A 21,233-nucleotide genomic window follows, 5' to 3' on the forward strand; every position below is an offset into this window, starting at 1 on the left:
AACTATTAATCGTTTTGCTCTTATTACTTGATCAGATAAGATGTTGCATTTGTTCTAATTTGGTTTAGTAAAATCAATTTGGTGCAAATAAGTGAAAAATGTTGGTATACAAGTCTTAAAGTTCTTTTTATAATCGTCGTGTACGTTAAATTCTCACCCCTAGAAATTGCAATTAAAATTCAATTAGAACATTTGTTGTTTCGAAACCAACAAATCGATCTCCAAACCAACCTCAAACCTAAGAATCAAAAATAAATACTACTCAATCCACCGAATAAAATGTTAAGCTTGTTGAATCGATCTCAAACAACCCTCAATGCCAAGAATCGAAAATAAATACTACTCAATCTATCGAATAAAGTACTAAGCCCGTCGATTACAAACTATCGATAGTCACTATTACACAATAAATTCTCCATATCCATCACACGTTCCTTCCTTCGTTTCCTGCTCTTTTCCGTTCACCCAGGAATCGTGTCTCTCGGTCTCCGAACGCATGTCTATTCTCCGTGTTTCGTCTATTCATGAATCAACGTGCCCTCCCCCCATTCCCTCCGATTCCCAGCCTTCGTGAATCCTCCAGTCTGTTTCCGGTGCGCGGGAGCAAGCTGGACCTCCCGGGAATTCATCGATCGGCACCATACACCCGCGAGACAGGTGTATACTGAAAGGATACTGGAGGACCGGGGTAACCCTGTACATCGCGATTTCAAGGTGGAATCTACGTAAACGGATCGTCGAGCACGTGGGAAGCGTTTCCTGGTTTGATGTGAAAGCTCCCACTTCTCGGTGGCCCGGTAGGCGATTATTATGATTCCCTTACACTCGACGCAGCCCCAGCTCGTGCACCTTTCGAGCACGTAATTGCCTCGAGTCGATACTCTGCTAAAAGAGCTACAGGTGTACTTGTCACGAGGATTTAATAAAACGTGGAGTAAACGTACGCTTTGCTAAATAATTGTTTTTAAGGGGGTATATTCTTATCTACAGCGTCAGTTTTTAGTTCTTTTTTGAGGATTTGTTTTTAATCTATAAGGTATTTTTATGAAAGCTTTTGCACACATATTTATTCACATTTTAAGAACGTATACAATTTTGTTGCAGGTAAAAACGATGAAAATTAAACTTGATCATTTTATACAGAAATATTTGAGATATCAGACGTTCTTTATGTTAGTGGAATTCTTCGATTTAAAATATTAGGTTGTCCCAAAAGTTTCTTTCGTGAGTTGCATTCAATTATTTTCTGTGCCAGTGTTTCTATAAATAGACAATCTAATTTCTTAGACATTGATGCTGTAATAGTAATGAAGCGACATGAATTGTCCACAATTCAGTAATGTAACATTAAACATAAAATATTGTGTATATATTAATTATTAATAAAACGAAAGAAACTTTTGGGACAACCTAATATATCATAAAGAAAAGCTTTAACATTCGGATTTTTATGTATTGAGAATGAATAACAGAAGTATTACGAAATGGTATGTTCCTACAGGAAATCAAATGCTCTTCAAGAAAAGATTCTTGTAAAAATCTCGTAAGTCGAACCGGTATAAAATTATAAACTGTTCAAGTTAAAGTTGTAAAAATTTGTTTTTCTGAATTTTGAATGTGTTTTTCTACATTCTTCTATTTCAAGGATTACGAAATTGTAAATAAATACTATAAATAGCACGTACGCGACTGGAAGATTATTATCCTTTAAAAAGAAAGTTGCTTCAATTACTATCAACATGTACGGAGTGTACCAAATATTTTGAATTCGTTTCAAACATTTTTAAATTCTAAAAATGGCTCCAAAACAAATTGTTGGAGAGTAATGAATAAACAGTATGAATAGCTAGCGCGCGATTGAAAAACTACCCTATAAAAAGAAAGTTGTTCTGATTACGACCAAGATGTACAGAGATCCTCCAAGTACAATAAATTTGATATCGACAGCCGTTAATTTATGGTACGTATTTAAACGCAATTAAACGTCGTGGGACAACGTATTAACGAGTACCAATCCAATTTACAGGTCTGTAACTTGCCCAGCCTCGCCCTGCGCCACTTATTTACGCATTGCCACTTATTTATAAATACATTACCCGCTCCATCGATTTACCAGCTCCCATCTTTCTCTGGGAAAGCTCTCGTGAAAGCACTTTGCCGCCTAAAGGTGCTCGATTGCGCGAGCAATGGAACGAGACGCGACACGGTGCAACTAATGCACTCGAAACAAAAAAGATTCGAAAAGTCGGTGGGTGCCATTTGTTACGATATTGTCACCGAATCTGTGCTCTATGGACGGAGAAATTTGTTTCGAGCTCGAAATAAAGGTCGATTCAGACTATACGACACGGACCGTCACGTTCCGGCAACGGCACGTACCAGCACCGACACGACAAAACATTCAAACACGCGTTTTAATGGAACTATTCACGCTATTCCCGTTGACGGAACGTTCAGGTCAGTGTCTGTTAAGTGTGAATAGTTCCATTAAAATCAGTGTAAAACCAAATTGTATCAGTGTGGTAAGTTTAGTGTTAAAGTGTGTTAGGGACACGCGTTAATCACCCACAAATGTGGATCGTTCTTCTGTGAGGGACATTGTGACATCGTTCTATTTAAAATTTAAAAGGAATGTTTCAGAATCGTTTAACCTCTTCAGAAATACTGGTACATGTAAAATTTATTTCTTTGTTGATTTCAATATTGCGCAGTGTTTAATTTTATTAAATGTTGAACAACTTGATCCTTACTGTGGATTCCTTTCAGTAATAATTTGTAAACCATACATTGAATCATACAAATTTTAAAGAAAATAGATTGTAAATTTAACACATGTCCAGACATCAAACGTTTAATAAAGTTAAACTATATTTTTAATGCTAATCACTTCATTCATAATTAATATTTTCAAGCATGTAACCCAATATGAATTTATGGGCATTTGAATTTTTACTTATTTTGAACAAAATAATTTGTTCCTGAAGAGGTTAATCGCTTCCAGGGACTTCCATCAATTATATATTTATATTGTATTAAATCTTCTGGAATTGCCAGTGCTTAAAATACATTGTCGCAGAAAATTTACTAAATTTATGAATATTTTATCACTACAAAATTACGTTCTGGATTATACCATTTATTTCAGAATATAGATAATTTATAATTGTTCTCCGCTAATGATATTTAATATACAAATAATTTATACTGAAAGTATGAAATATTAGTTTGTATTTTAGGTTGCAGTTCCAGAAAATTAGTAGAAAGATAATATAAAATGAAGAATTGACAAAAATAAAACTCACCAAGATCAGAGAGCGATACTTTCTCCAGGAAAGGATCTACGACAGGCAGCTGAAAAATAAAATCATAAAATTAGTATGATTTGATAAGAATTAGTTCTCTTGAGTAGTTCATTGATACTGCTCAGAGTAATTGAAAGATTATGCTTTCGAATATTCAGTTAACTAAGATTAATGAAGATACAAGGTACATATCCCAAATATTTTTCAGAGAAATGTAAAACATTTACAAATTTTCTTTTCTTCTCAGAATCTCACAATCTTTCGCCTTTTTTTCTCAAACGTGTTACAGTTTCGTGCAAAGTAAAACGGAGATAAATGTTAAACCGACGTGGCGAGGGAAAGTGATAAGTTGTGGGAAAACAATATGAAAACTTAGATTTGTTGGTAGATGTTTGCTAGTATCTCACATGCTTGTACATTTATAGTTGCACATGTACTGTACATATAGTGCATTTTATTTTGGAATAAACGACCTACAAAATATTCTTGTAAACAAGTTTAAACTGCATTCAACCTTCATCGTATTAAAGTTGTTTCCAAGTAGTGTTTTATAAGTGTAGATTCATACCAGAAGTTTAAACTTTACCCAACCTTCGTTTCACTTTCATTATAGTGAAGTTGTTATCAAGAAAAGTTTGTTTTAAATATGTGTTTGTCACAGAAGGTCAACTTTCAAGAAGTCTAAGTCGTAAATATGTGTTGGTATCAGATGTGTAATCTTAATTCAACTTCTATTATCAAATTAAAGTTGTTCTAAAGAAATTACGTTGTAAATGTGTGTCTATATCAGATGTTTAACTTCAATTCAACCATTATCGTCAAACTGAAATTATTTTCAAGAAATGTATATCATAAATGTACGTCCATATCAAAAGTCCAATCTTCATTCGCAAATACGTAACAACTTCAGGACTCACAAACAACACCATACCCATAATACAATTTTCTCATTCCCATAAATCTACAACCATAGAGATACTAACGTGCCATAATTAAATTCCTATAATTAAACCAAAATTAAAATAATCGTTCCCAAAGTTTTTCATCATTCCCCGAAACATCTACCAATAAATCACCACTTCCTACTCTCACACCCTACAACGAGTAATTTCACCCTCTCGCCACGTCGCTTTAAATTTCACGTCGACACGGAACAAAACAATGAGACCACACATTAACGTAGAACGAAAATAGCAATAAGTACCAACGCCTTCTTCAACAGAGACTTTGGACTGAACGGCTGTCGCTTCTTCACGTTCGTCGTTATTTTGGTATACCAACTCGACAAGATACCAGACGAGCTGGTACTATGAGCCATGGAGCTAGGAGTAGGGCTCTTGGCGACGCTTCCGGTCGGTTCGCTAGTTTGCCGACGGAACAACATTTTGCTGCAGAAAATATATCCCCCTTCACACACGCAAAAAAGAAAACCGTAAACCGTTTCGGTGGATACTCTTGAAAAATTCTCGAGCGTGTGTATCGGTATCGTGTACTCGTATCTCGACTCTAGGAGACTCCCCGTGGAAAGTTTAACGAGTTTCAACTTTTTTTTCACGGTCCATGGAACGTCCTCGGGAATCTTCGCGAAGCTTATCGACGATCGAGAGTTTCCTTTGGGCGTCTATCGCCGATTTTCCATCTGGTAGAGGAAGCTCATCCGCGTCACACCATGATCGTTGCTCGTCGAGTGTTCTTCAGACGATCAGAAAGTAATTGAACATGGAGATCAACAGGCAACAAATGAAGCACATTTTAACCAACGATCCCCAGTACTCGACGTACAGAACGTTTTTTTTTTCTTTTTTCGCACTTGCGTCTCTCGATCGGATTCGTCCGGATTCCGACGAATTTGCGGGAACACTTGGCGGAGGTGCTCGAAAACCGCTATCCAGGAAGCGTCGGGATTCAGCGAGCCGTGTACGCTTCTCTTCCGCAAACTATTCGTGGGAACAACGCGCGCGGACACGTTCAAACAGGAATACCTATGAGAAGCAATCTGTTGCTGGAGCGAAAACGTTGCGCAACACCAGGTTGCGTCGAGAACGCGGTGAAGTTCGAGACTCGATAGTTATCGTCCACGATCGACGAAACTCTGGCCGATATTGCGAGACGACTTTATATGACGCAACTATCAGACTTGGGCGTTTTTGAAGCTATATTATGTATTGTGTATACTAATATGACAAGCGTATAGAAAATATTCGTGTTGGGTATATTTATTAATTGATATTACGCTATCCATATATAGGTGTATATACTTTTTGATTATGTTTATCGTATATTTTTCATATGCTGTTGTAACATGAATGCATAATGTGTAATTATTTCAAATAAAACGTTATATAATAATATACATCTATGTTGACTATGAGAGGCTGATGCAGTAGTTATTACTTTTATACTAGTAATGGAAATATTATGCCAAAGAACATATTTTATTTTATTTGTATTAGACTATTATTTTATACACGTTGATGGAATAGTTATTCTCATACTTGGGATCACTTTTGAAATAACGTTATTTGAAACATTATATGATTACACACATACTATTTTCTTTCGTGAAATTTGAAATAAAAAAAAAAAAAATGACCAAATAATTCATTAGTTAAAATAGCTATTATTTCAAATAAATTGATATTATTTTTGTTTTCAAATAACGGTCTGAAATAAATTATTTAAAATTTGCCCAGATCTGTCAAGCTATCATATCGTATCTAATACAGTGTACTTTCTTATGAACTTTGTATGTCGATAAATAAAATGTTGAATTTAAAAAAAAGAAACAGTGAATACCACTTTGCCACTTTCCTCTATCTTTTTCTCTATGTCTCATCTATAGTACACCTAGTATTCACCCACTTGCCCCATCACTCACACACGCAGTCGCATCGAGAACACGTTGAAGTTGGAGACTCGATAGGTATCGTGTGGTTGGTACGATCAACAAAACTGGCCGATATTGCGAGACGATATCGATACCGCGACCTTCTCGGACGCGCTGTGTGCCTTCGAAGAATGCTCGACTGATTCGAGTACCGCAGATGCCGCATTGGCATTGGACGCCGATGACCACTGGCGTTGAATACGAATCAGTTTCGAACACGCAGCTATGGCCTAAGGAAAATGATTCCTTTGTCGCGTGAACCGTGCACCGATAGCGAGAAGACGGAAATGCTTGGCGAGCAACACGAAAACACTACTTTCATCATTCTGGTTTTCGGAAAACAGAATTGTTCAAAATGGGAATTGTTTGACGAAGAGAGACACAAGATTGGTCTAGTTCGAGTCACGAATTAATTTTGTTTTTCTTTTTTTTTTTGCTATTAAGAATTTATGATTATTATCAAAATAAAATACGATAGTGGCCTTTTGGTTTATTCAATTGTTGATAATGTGTTTGGCTATGATGAAAGGCCTCTTCAGAAAGAAAATATTAAAGATTTATAAATAATAATATTATATCTAGTATCTAAGGCAGAAGTAAAATAACTGTCATTAACTAATACCAAACTCATTGTCTATTGTCACTTTATCTTATATTAATGTATATTCAATATATTAGGTTGTCCCAAAAGTTTCTTTCGTAATTTGCACTCAATTATTTTTTGTGGTCGTGTTTATATAAATAGACTATCTAATTTCATAGACATTCATGTTGTAACAGTAATGGAGCAAAATGAATCGTACACAATTCAATAATGTAACATTAGACATAAAATATTGTATATGTATTACTTGATGAAGAGTTATAAATCAAGTTATAAATTATTAGGTTGTCCGAAAAGTTTCTTTCGTTTTATTAATAACTTGTCAAATTCTAATTACTCTTTCTGAGGATCTATTCCATCTGTTGCCCAGCCAATTTCACATGGAGTTAATTTATTCTTAACACAATTTCCTTTAATTTGATTAATTGAAGGCTATAAAGTAACTTCCATATATCTATTTATCAAAAATATTTGGTTTATCGAGTATTGATATTTTCTATTTACTTAATATTTAAAATTGTGATAACGACTGAATTAAATCGAGCTGCTTTTGATCTGGGGGGGGGGGGCCCTTTGAATGAGTGTCAAGAATCAATACGGAAAAGCCTCTTTGTTGGACTCTCCCTAAGCAATATCATAACGTAAAAAAGGTTAAGGAGCTTTGATCTATACGACGCAGTCACCAGACTGCCCTCGCGTTAACAAAAGGTAAAATTCATTTATAAGCGATCAGCAGACAAGGAATTACAATTTTTTATCAAAAAGAAGGACAGAAGGAGAGAATTTAATAAATAGAAACAGAAGATAATAAAGTTCTGTGTTATTTTCGTTCTTCTGCGCAATCAATTGCTTATGCGTTTGAAAGAAAAGAATTATTGGATTTCCAGAACAATGGAATGAAAGTTCTTTTATTTTACGTTTGTATCTACGCGTAAGGCTCTTTACAATTGGATGAAATTGTATGGAGAATTATTGGTTATGGAATTATGGAAGGTAGAGGGTCGAAGCTATATTAACGCGTTATTTTTCATTAATACACATACCGATGTACATGATTAGCGTAAATTTTCATTCAAAAATTGTATTCTCATGACTCAATTTGAATCGACAATTATGACTAAAGAACTAAAAGCATTAATTGCGAAGGTGGACTGATGAATAAAATAAATCCGTATAGGATTAGTGAATTTGACGAGATTACAGAAATAAAAGAATAGATTTTCTAAAAGAAGATTTAAAATTCTGCTTTTAATAACATCGTGATGGATACTCAAAATACTTTCATGAAAATAATAAAAAAAAAGTCCAATGCACCCCCTACCATCTGTATCATTTTAAAAAACAAAATCCTAAATCCTTTTTTAGAAAATACCTTTGGTTTTAAATTGTATTGTATAAAAACAAGATTTTTACCTCGTAGGAATTTTCACGGGTATTAGTTTGGCAGCTAAAACGAAAATGTGCTACTTTGCTTGGTATAAAATTCCCACCAGCATGGTGTATCGCTATTGAAGAGATTCACACGTATGTACAACTGCAAAGTGAGCAAACACGTTGCTTGACACCCAACTCACAAGGAAAATAAAACTTCCACTTAGGCTACTCGCGACAAAATGACTTCTTTCACGGCGCTCGCGGTGACAAATCGCAGGAAATTTACCGAAGACCAGTTCGCCAACTGTTTGCTTGCTATCGTTGTCAACATTTTGTGAAAACCAGCGACGACTTTCTAATTTTCTCGTTTAAACTGTGGTTGCAAGTGACTCGAGAAACTGACGGAGAAAAAAAGTAACTTTGTTGGCAATCTTTCGCAGTCCACACGTGTACCTACTGATTTAAACATGAAGCTTGGAAAAGTTCTTCGATACTACTTGCCGCAAACCTATTAACAATAGGAATACCACAATGGCGGTTACGAGAAATGGTAAATAGATATTGTAAACGATGTTAGAGAATGCTTCATGTGAATGCTTTCATTTTATTTGAAATCAAAGAATATTAGGATGATTCCATGCGGATTCGTACACTTCTCGGAGTAACATATTGTGGACTTTTATGAAATTTGGGTGCGTCAAAAATCATAATTTTAAACCCACTTTTGCGAAAATTCTCCTGCAATGCAACTATTTCACGGATGCCTTTCGAAAATTTACCGAATGAATTCAAATTACACACGTATCTAACATTACGCGACTAACAAATATAAAGTACGTAGCTTTAAATATTGTACACGATTATCAACAACGAAGATACTACTGTTATCTCCCTATAGTCACTTTATTATTGCTATTTTGTTTTTACTCACATTGGCGCTTAAACGTGCAGACTATAAATGCAACGTCTACGCAACATATTAACGTTGGCTAAAAATATTCCCTTTTACTTATTCGTTAATATATCGTTGCGACGAACCGTTGCCAATTCGAAGCTACGCGCGCGTAAAAAACGACGGAGCGGATGGAATCTCGACAAGAGTTCGATAAGCGACAAAGACATCACGAAACACGGACAAACGCGCAAGAAACTGTCGCTTTCCGTGAATCACCCATCGCCGTAGTCACTTTTTCTTTCTACAGGCGTTGTCTCTTTTTTCAACCTGTATACGACTGGCTTATTCGATCCGTGCCAAGAATAGTAATACCGTAGATAGCCGTGCAAGACACACGTAACAAGCACAATAAACGAACGAGGCAGGCGCCAACCATCGACGTGTATATTTCACCCGACCGAGTTTTCCCATTCGGTAATTTTCCAAAGCACGCTCGAAAATTGCCACGCGGAAACGTGCACGAATTTTCCCAACATAAAGTCTGAAGCGAACCTTCTACAAATTTTATGACGAGACAGTTGATAATACTGACGGTAGAATTAGAATTAGAAATATACTTGTGACTGTAGGATAATTGATAATATTAACGATAGGATTGGAATTAGAAATATATTCTACCACAGGACAATTAATAATATTAATAACAGGGTTAGAATTGGAGATACATTCTCCTATGTTCGTTAATTTTAAAAATTTCTTCAATTTAAATTTAAAAAGTACTTGAAAACGAACTTGATAAAAATCGTTCCTCATAAATTGATCGTTTACGATCGCTGCACGCGCCAAAGAAATTTGTAAACATTCGCAGGAATTCAATGGCGATTGCGAATAAATATTTATTTTTCACTTGTTTTTTTTTTCTTTTCTTTTTTGTTTGCGAGTCTAACGTAAATTCTTTGACAACGCGCCAACTCCACGCTCAATGAATCATATTTACGGTCACTGAAATATTCCTCGAATGACAGAATACTTTGCTGCGAAAGTGTCTCGGTGACACGAGCCAACAGAAGTCCAGAATTGAATTAGAAACGTAGAAGATTCGTGGCTAAATTACTGTCGCGCGGTGTGTGTTATTCTGGCAATCCAGCCTCACTAAATTAAAAATTAAAGTGGTTTAAATTCAATGTAAAAGTTTCGTGTTAGTCGTGATTTAAAAATCCGACTGAGTGTCTCATTTACCGATAACGTTTTGTGTCTAGATTATTTGCTATTTGATGTTTCTGTCTGATACATCATCTGAACATTGTACAGGGACATTTTAGATAAAGATTGATACATTAATGAACATAATAAATTTATTAGCCTATAGTGTTTGAAAGCTGTTTACCTCTTTATATAGATATTTTGCAAATATTACAAATTTTCAAAGGTGATGAGTGTTTTAATTTTAGATTTTTTTAGAGCACTTTGTATAAATTTGTATTTTAGGAGAACTTTCAATTCTACTTTTCTCTCAACAATTTTTTTGAAATTTCAATTCATAATTTTTTAGCTATTTGTTCTATTTTTAATCATTTTAACTTATTAAGTCACTATATTAACCACAAAGTTTTAAGGAAATGTGTATACATAATATACACTGGTTTCGACGTACAGTTAAGCTGAAATGGCACACTTGTATCGGTAACAAGGAACCGCGTCAAAGGCATCTGATTCCGCAGAATCGTCGAATCAACATTTGCGATCGCAGGTTACAACGATACCTTTGTCGACTTCGGGCTTAACAAGAACCAACGGAGTCGATTCTAAAAATAATATATTAGTTTCTGGCGTGCATTCAACCACGAACGGCTATTGAGCACTGGCCGCGAGTCGATAAAATTGTTGGAGATTAATAGAAAAATCGAAGGGTAAATATCAAACGCGACCTTCGTACCGCTTTTAAGCATTCGTCGTAGAGTAGTTTATAAGCAAAATTCGGAATCATTACAAATGTTGACTGTGTTAAGTGTGACAATGTATACCAAGCCCAGGTATGTGCTCTGTATGAATGTGTGTATGTTATTGTGCCCTGTATGAATGTGTGTATGTTATTGTGCCCGCACATATGTACCGGCGGGTCACCGCGAATAAGACACGTGTTTTAGTTCTATCTCGTATGTCGAGCAGTAAACACGATAATTGAATAAAAGTTACATATAATTAATAGTAAAATATAATTAATACCAAATAGTTGACTTATTCCTGTTAGTCAGGACACCCGTACCCAACAGACTGATATCAAGTGAAATATTTATTGGAATTAAAAGAAACTTGTTCTGTATCTTTATCCTATAAAATAAAAACTAGTCACCGAGATTTTGTTGAAGAGCATTCTATATTTTCTTTTCGTGTTCTAAGACTGCATAAATGACAGGCTATTTTAAAAAAGCATTACGTGTATAGAAGAATTTTTTTTAATTTAAGTTTCGCAGTTATAACAAGCATTATCAAAGAAACACAGTCATTTGTTTTTATCTGGCCGATGTGTGTTAACGAGATAATTAAAATGACATATGATACTGTGTTACTGGATTGGCTTTTTTTATCGCAATGCTAGTTATTATCGCAAAGCATGAATTCTTTTATTCCATTATTTTCTTTAAATTTTGAAATTGACACGATACTATGTTACAAAATTTTTTTTATTTCATATATACTGAATTCTTTCAACCTATTATTTTCTTTAAATGAGCCTTATATCCAGTTTAAAGACGACTTCGTTCTTTTAAGTTTGAAAAAGATAGAACAATGCATTCTTCAAATAATTCCCACTTAGAGAATCAATTTCAGGATCAATGTAACCCTGAGAAGTACTTTCTAAATTCTAATAAATTTTACCAACGCTCCCTCGACCATGCTATTAAAAATGATTAATTTCAGACAAAATCAGAATGGTAAATAAAACATATCCTAATTTGATATCTTGTAAACCGTTCCAACGATTTTATTGACTGAGGTCTTCAATTGTATGGATCTGATGGGCCTTCGAACTAGAATGTAGGTTAACCCCCTCGCCCTTGTTGCATGCGATTTAACTTATAATTCATAAAACAGTTCCCATTATTGCAAGACAATCCAACAACATTTAATCCTCCAATGCGAATCGTTGTACGATTTCGAGGAAATCTTCGAGATTACAGTCTGCGAATAATTTAATTCTACGGGAAGGAAGTTGTTAACGCTCCATTAAACTACAAGAAAGGAAGTACTTCCATCCAAAGAGTTGATCACAAGCTTCAATCGAAACTTCTGTTTCCGTGCGAACTTGGCATGCATCGCAGTCACCAGTTAGTCTCCCTAAAATGGTGTTCAAAACAAAATTCTCTCAAGGCGTTAAAATCTACATTTTCGGAAAATGTCTCTAGGATTTTTTTTTTAGTTCATACGGTGGTAAAATAATAAAAAATATTATATTAATCGACTGTATAGTTCCTTTGATACTGCCGTTTACAAACCGTGTAGTTCATATTAACTCTACGAAGTAATTGTAAAAATGTGTGTCGTTTAACAAATTTTCGTAAGTTCTGTAAAACTCAACAGGTTCCTTTGAAACTTGGTGAATGGTAGTGTGTCAATAAGAGCTAGTATCAATAAAAATTGCATACGATTTCATTCAGAAACGGCAAACTTATGACCAAAAATGGAGGCGATTGTAAAATTGTGGCGTACTGTAGGTAACAACTAATATCTCAAAGATTTCTGTGCGAAATGAATCGAAAAAATTACAGCGCGTACTTTAAAACATACCTAAAATATTTTCGAAGTTACACAAAAATAAAGATAATTTTTCTCCATAAAAAAAAAAAATCGCGAACACTTAACATGTAACCCCCTAGTGTAGTTCCACCATTAAGGTGCAAGAAATCTAAAAAACGACGAAAAGAAACGCGAATTCAAGGGATTCGCAACATTCACTTCGAGATGAGACGTCGAAATTACACGCTGCTAACGGTCTGTTGTCTCGAATGCTCTCGGGTTCCGTCGCCTAACACGCTTGGAAACAGACGCGCGACTCGTGAGTAGTCTGGATTTAAATTAGGACGCCCACGCGTAAATTCCATCAACGTACCGCGGTCGTGTAAATGACACGAGAATCGTTATCTGTGAACGTGACATTTTAAGATCATTGACGCACCGTTCTCCCGCATTTATCGAAACAGAGAATTTTGCAGAAAACGAGGCACGCGAAACGCGAGGATTCCGTGGCTGCGCATAAATTCGCGAGCGTTTTGGAAACCGTGTACACGAGATTGCTGAGTGGAAAAGCTTGTGTATTTTCCGCGATTTAAATATGCGTTATTAATATATTCCGTTATGGTGAGAGTTATTTCGTACCGTTTTTTGGCATTTGAGGCTAAATATCGAGAAACTGCAATTTAGGCTTCGGTTATATTTATTCAATATTTGAGGTGTGGGATAGGATTTTTAAGAGCCTTCTAACTTCGTTTTGCTTAAGGAAATATACATTTTTTAATGTGTAGGTGATTTGTTAAGTAGAATTGTGTTTCAATGATTTTAGTTAAATTTTAAATTTATGATTGAGAAGATTCTAATTAATTTACTGTATTTATATTCTTATCTTGACTTCGGAATAGAATTTGAGTAAAACTTGTTTATAAATATTGATGGTTATTACTTATATCCCTTATATATGCAAATTTTCAAAAGTGTTTTAAACAGACATCAACATGAATTAAATTTTACACAAGAAACATACAAATACTTTCTAAAATAAAATAATGTACCTCCCCCTAAAAAAGTGTCTTTTCAAGGAACCCTTAAACAGCACTTTTGAACATTTGTACACCAAAAAACGATTAGGTAAATCAATGTATTATTTTATTTAAAGAGTAACTTCCTTCGAGTAAAATAGTAATAAAGTAATGTGTTGGAAATAATTGTAGTATATATATGTGTGTTAATTTAAGAAGATGTATATGTCATTTTTGTATAGTTTGACCGTTAAAAAGTACAATATAGAGAATATCTTGTTTATATTGTCTAATAATATACATTTGTTACGTTCCATCAAACTACCAACGTTGGATATATTCACCAGACTGCACCAAGTAAACAGAAGAATAAAACAGAAATACGATTCATGATGTAAACAGTAACATAAATGCATACGAGTTTATAGACTGACGTAATGCATATCATAGTCCTTCAAATACACCGTCTGAAAACAAACCAACTCTTATTTTTGTGCAAAGTAATCCTTAACTATTTAAATCTACCACTGATTCCTTAATTTTTGAAAATCTCCATAATTAAAAACACAAATGGTACAATAATATTTTAGAATTGGTTATAACTCTCACTAAAACTGTTCTTGAAGCTCAGTTACATCTTAATAATCTTTTTCTGCCTCGACACTCCTCAACCACTGAAAATTATTCATAATCGTCAATTACATCCTAATAATTTTGATCCTAAATTTCTTGATATTAAAAGCCTGCAATATCTCAAAATACGGTTCAATAATATTTTAGAGTCGTGTATTTTTTAGCCAACGTTAAATTTTGAGTTCGTTAGAAAGTTGACGTTACCACGTGCCAATAAAGTTAGTTGACCATGTGAAAACAAGAACGATGACTTTTACGCGAATGTCCGGTACATAAATTGACGCGGTGTCACTAAATCGTCCCGCGAATTCCAGCCAGTGTTTTGGTAGAAGGATATTCTTATAACAGGGAAATTTACGTCTTCGCGAAATCGTCAGCTGCGCCAGATTATTGGAGAGCACTATTCGATGACGCCGTCGCTCTTGCGACAGAATCACCACTGACAATCTAAATATACTTCCGCGAGGAAAATGTTTACAAACCGGTCAGAGTAAACACCGTATCGTCGCGCGAAGATACAAGCGCGGAATTAATTAACAACGCTGGGAAAAAGATAATTTGTTATAGAGGTTGCCGTGGTCAGCACGCTGAGGTGGGTGGGCGGACATACACCCGTCTCATTAAAATTCAAGCGAGAACTCGACTCTTTTCTGATTTTCTTGAGAATCCAATAGCTAGGTGTTGCAGATTTTATTCCAGTAATGTGATAAAATTAATTCCTATTGAAAATCACAGAGAGTCAATATCTGATAATATACTATGATGATAGATAGATAGTATTATTGTACATTTTCGGTATTACAAGGAATTAAATTGTACCAGCGATATATGAAGTAATTACCCTTAATAGTTTATTAATCCACACAATAATACATGTACTGACTGGCTATATCTATTTCCGATTTATTCCCAACAATTTCAATTGCAATAAAAATTCCTAATCCTTTCGGTCGACCTGTACACTATAACTGAAACGTTCATTCAAAAGAATCTAGTCCACAAAAGTAAAAATATTAAAAATTCTCGGATCACAAATGTTTTCCAGTTTCAATTTTTGATAATAATTATAATAGTAATGGAGGTCCATCGAGGTACCAAGGGTCAAATAATACGAAAAACTTAACCACCACTGTTTCTCGACAATTTTTTATCTTGGGATTGCGAGGTATCGATATGGAAAATATCGATCGAATCCCGTGATCTTCCCTAAAGCGGAAATGGAGTATAGTCGATATACAATGCAATAATTCCCGCACGAACCAGAGGATCAGCCGTTCATTCAACACGTCTCTAGCAACAAGTGTTCGTCGTCGTCCATTGCTAACAAGCCTGCAACCTTCCCGCCCCGAGAAACAGCCCCAATAACAGAGTTAGCTCAAATTCTTATCTCAACGAAAATTTCGAGGAACGAGTGGAAAAATAACCGTTTATCCATTACTAGTCGTGTGAAAGTAAGCATTTGAATTGTAGAAAGTTTTTCGAAGGATGTTTTAAAATTTTGTCTTCTCATTCTATTTTCATGTATCAATTGTCTCAAAATAACGATCATTATTGCGAGACACTCTATGACAACTCCATAACGACTCCATGGGTCTCTAAACAATCTACACAAATTCGCATAGGGAAAATGATTGAACAATCTTGTATTACTTCAACTTATCAGCACCCTCTCAAAGTACCACATTTCTGAGACACTCTATGACAACTTTCCAATATCTACGTCGAGGAAAATGGCACCAGTCCTCCGCGCACGCGACTTTCCACAGGACTGAACGAACCTCCCGGCGTCCGTGTGTCACCGTGAACGTGCTCGTTATTCCTGTTGCGCGTCGAATTACCTACGCTGCCCGCCTATATCGACCTATCCACAAACTTTCGACGTTTTCGAGTGGAAACCCGAGTGAACTGGTTTCCTCGCACTTGGCCAGAGGCTTCACCTTGAACTCCACTGACCTAAATCACTGTTTCGAATTAGCGGTCACATTGTCGACTCGCGGTTTCCGTCGCCGAGGATCCCTACCCCCAAGGGGGATGGAAAACGAAAGGAATCGAATGCACTCGAGCGTTGTAACACGTTGACTGCCAGACGAAAATTTCTTGGGGTTTAAAATTATGTTCAAATTAATTGGAACTAATCTAACATCTAACATCTGGTCTAAATGTAGCATTTAATGTTATTGCGATCTTGAGAAATTTTTGCTAGTTTCATATAGATTCTTTTTTTTAACGCTAGGTTTACCGGAGCATGCTCATTTTGGTTCACTTTGAATTTTATAAGGAAAGTTATGGGAATTAATTACAATTTTTGTTAATTATTAGGTGTTGAGAATAATTCCGTGCTTTTCTAAAGTGAATGTATTATTTACTTATAAAGAAGAATCATGCAATTTTGATCTTTTTTTAGTTATATATTCCAAGAGAAGTAACGTAGAAAAATGGTGGCTAATATTTCTTTTTAAACTAGAGTTACAAATAATTAAATGTGAAGGTATGGAATTCATTTTTGTACCTAATAATTGTCAAGTATACTTGTTATCTGTTAAAGAAATGACAATAGGCGAAATTCGATGGATGCTAAACATTACGATACTATGTAATGACCTTCAGGTTGAGACTTAGGCTATGCGTGAAATTAATTCTATGTATTTACAATCAGTAATTTATAATTCTAGTTGAAACAAATATACTTACTCGTCATCTTGGACAGATGTACCAACTTTCAACAATAGATCTATATACATAATCCAAATTTCAACCTGATGGCCAATACAATACATTTATACGAACATTAGTAGCCATACAATTTTTCATTATGGTTACGACTAGCAAAATTTTGTACATAGTGACATACGTCGTTATGCTCATCAAGTTGAGACTTACATTATGTATCAAGATTAATTTTGACAAGACATGACAGTATGACGAGTAAATATTTCTACCTAAACTAGAATTATAAATGTAATAATCTAAAGGCGCAGAATTATTAGGTTGGAGGGAGCATATGAAATGTCGTTTATACAAATGAAATTTTGACTATACAGAATATTTTTAAAACCTGGATATTTCTTTAAAACAATTTCCACCTAAATCTGTTTTTTATTATTATTAATTTTTAATGCAATAAGATTCTGCGTTAATCATATAATCAGAGGATAGAAAATGATAATTTTACGTTTTGAGAAACTTTCACCGCAGTCTTCACCCAAGTTTATACTTGTACAAAAAAAATTACGTGGATAATGAGATTCTAAATCTTCAGTATTTAATGTGCGTGTCTTACAGTCTATTTCTTCTTCTTTAATAGGATTACTGAACTGTGCATTTTATGCATTTACGATCCAAGCGAATGTAACTAATCATGACTAAGTTAAACATAATCAAAATATATAGGCTCGATGCAAAACGAAATTACGAATATTATATGTCTACTGACCACTATATACCATAAATGCATAAAATTCCCAGTCTGAATGAACACAAAAAAATGATAACAAACTAGTGTAAAATGGATGTTATTGGGTCGAATAAATCAAACACTGAAAAGACGACATTCAATATGGACCAATCAGTCAGAAAGTTGTCAGAAAGTAAATGCAAAGAAAAATGCAACGAAGCTACTTTAAACCTCGGTAAACCCAGTGTCAACACCTCACCGTCACAAATGAATTTCAGTTACCCCTTTAAAAAGCACAGTCACCCTTATGCGTGGCGGTCAACGTGTTTATCTAACCGATTCGAGCTTCGAGACGGTTCGACGCGTTCGGGACTGGAAAGACACCGCGAACTTGGTCCAGTTGATTAGAAACGGACGTACTCGGATGCCAGGGTTTCCCCGTGTCGATGGACGACACCAGCGCGGTCGCTCGTTGCGAACTGGATCGGCTTTCAAGCCGGCGCTTACTCCGCGACACGTTGTGCGGGAATTTACGGCGCATCGGTCGTGTGCGCGCGCGACATACAACCCCGGCAAACGCGATTTTACGAACTTTCGGTTTTCTTACCCTGGAAAAGTCACGTGCGCCACGCGAGATCCCCGTTTTACGGCCACTCGCTGTCGTCCTTGTCGCGGATCGCGCGTCGTCAACAACGTTCGCGTACTGGGACCGATGAAAACAATTTTTCGGTGGTAAACAGAGGGTAGTGAGGGATCTTATTAGGTATACGGGACAACCCATATCTGGTTCTAAGAAGATTATTTCATCGAGTTTGAGAATTTGTAAAAAGGCATAGAAAAACTGGAGATACACGATGTCTCATAAGAGTCTACATACGCAAGAATAAAGTTTGAACAACTTAAGGGAGTATTCTGGTCCAGAACTTTCAAAATATCGATTTTTTTGTATTCAAAAGTGTAGAAAGTTTCCCAAAGTGTAGAACTTTAAAAATATGTATATCTGCCGAAAGGACTTTGTTAAATTCGGAAAATTAACGAATTTAGGAGCGTTTGAAGAGAACGGTGTCCACAACGACGTTATCATTTCCAATTCATTTGGATACTGTGTTTTAAATTTCTACTGTCAAATTGTACGAAAACTTTTGTGTAGCACATAATAAATACATCTCAATTATTCAAAGAATCTTTCTATTCAATACGTTCCTGTTCCATTATAATATTAAAAAATTAGATTAACTTAATGTGAAAATAATAAATGCTTCATGAAGATAACACGCACTTTGATACGGAACGTAAAAGAATCATCGCCTTGCAATTAATTTTCTGCACTTGATCAGTCGCTACCATACCACATGTTGTTTAATTCCTATTACAGGTGATTAACACGAACGATTTAAATTAAAAACAATTGTAACCGTGCAGCTGACTAGGATTAGAGTGTACATTATCATGACTATTGAAACACGAAATTCCATCAAACTTTCCGAAAGATCTAATGGAAACAGAAATATACTATTCTTGTAAGTTATTTTAAATATTGTATAATCACTGAGATTGTGAATAAACATTCGGTATCCGATTACTCAACTATAAAGAGTTTTCTCAAAGAGGCTTTAAGATGGAAGTGTAATCATGGTGAACCAAAAAATAAAAAAGAATTTTGTTGAAAAACAATAATTACCAACTTGAACGTAAGGGTGAATAAAAAATGTTTACACCTTCAATATTACTATGCTTTGAATTTCTCTCTAAAGTTTCTACGCGTATTTTATACATCGTTTTATATGTACAATAAATTATATTACCGATTAAGATCAAGGTAGATATATTTTATGACCACAGCTGGAATGTTTGCAATTAAAAGTTACAACGTAGAAGACATTTAACACGCATAATAAACCCCGATAATTCGTGCAGTGAAACAGAGAAACGAAGCATAACAAGCTTGTAGTTCTCTTCGAAAGCTAATATACAGGTGTTGGAAGACGCTTCTTCTTTAATCTGGTGTACACCAGGGTTTCTCAACTTCCTTCAACTTGTGGCCACTTAAAACATTTTAGTTTCATTTATATTCGTATACCCCTCCCCAAAACCTCTCGTTATTCCTCGTAGTCGCTGATGATTGATAAAAATGATAATACCAATGTAATTAATACTGGATAAAATAAAACGTGGATAATAATATGCTAATCGGCAACTTATAGCAGGTATTACTATGTAATATTTTCAACGAAGATAAGAAATGTATTGATCAAATTCTTATTTGATCATTATAAAATATTTTATTCTAGAATCCAAACCCTAATTTGTATTCTACAAATAACGATTATAAAAATTATTCGTTATTCGAAATTTTGATCTAGAGAGATTACTTACTTCCTACTGAGGGGCAAATTACTTTGCTAGAGAATTACTGGCGCGCCATTGAAGCATAAGAAAAAGCGACAATTTCTAGGCGCCAATTTAATAAATAACGAGCGTAACATTTCATAGCGAAACGCTGTATAGGTTGTACTTGCGCGTTTAAAGGCTATCTCTCGAGCGCGATCGAATATTGATTAACTAAGAACCGATGAGGTGCATTTCTGTCTATATCTCCGTTCAATAATTGAAGTGCGAACAATCACCTGCACTATGCGTTTGAAATAGACTACGCTCTACGATATTGAAGCATCGCAGCTATGCTATGCACGCTATTGCACGTACTAGCTAGTGTTCCGTGAAGTACCGTTTAATATAAATCTCGAAGGGCGGTGAAAAACACTGGATTCATCGTGCGAATTTGTAAGCGGTTTTTCCAAAAGGGACTTTAGGATTTTGTTTTTATAAATTTTGTTTTATTTTCCTATGCAAAGTATGTTTTTATTATTATTATTATTATTATTATTATTATTATTATTATTATTATTTGAAGTAGTCACAAGGGTACAATTAAACGTGAAAAATTCATCATAAATACGTTGACAGATGTATTTATTAAAAAACAAAACCCTAGAGCTTCTTTTGCTAAAGTTTTATCTAACTAAAGATATGAAAGCTTAAGTAAATCGATTAGGTAGAATTAGTATTCATTCGACTGTTCTTTCTTTCCGGTTTGTCACAAAACTAATAATTATATTATTTATGAATAATTTGTTACCGTACTTTAACAAAACGAAGGTAAAATGTTTAAAAATATATTGAAAACATGCTTGGTCTGACTGTTTTACTATTTTCTAATTTGTGATGCCAATTTAAAGTGCTACATTAAATTTTGTCTATTCGATAATACGAAAGAATAAAAAGGTGGTCAACCTTCTAATTGTCATTAATTAAACAAAAATTAGAGGTTGGATTATAAAATCGTACTTAAATTCAAAGAACTTATCTAAATTCTATTCGATAGAAGAA

General features: G+C 34.9%; 1 protein-coding gene across 1 annotated transcript in view; it reads right to left on the reverse strand.

Annotated features, from left to right (window-relative positions):
* LOC128890401 (dentin sialophosphoprotein) overlaps window positions 1-21,233 on the reverse strand; it is a 186,504-nt gene that overhangs the window by 31,232 nt on the left and 134,039 nt on the right. Inside the window, exon 9 of the mRNA XM_054148855.1 lies at window positions 3,303-3,351. Coding sequence (XP_054004830.1) covers window positions 3,303-3,351 — 49 coding nt within the window. The remainder of the gene's footprint in view (window positions 1-3,302; window positions 3,352-21,233) is intronic.

Source organism: Hylaeus anthracinus, unplaced genomic scaffold (assembly GCF_026225885.1).
Source record: "Hylaeus anthracinus isolate JK02 unplaced genomic scaffold, UHH_iyHylAnth1.0_haploid 12000, whole genome shotgun sequence".
Classification (NCBI taxonomy): domain Eukaryota; kingdom Metazoa; phylum Arthropoda; class Insecta; order Hymenoptera; family Colletidae; genus Hylaeus; species Hylaeus anthracinus.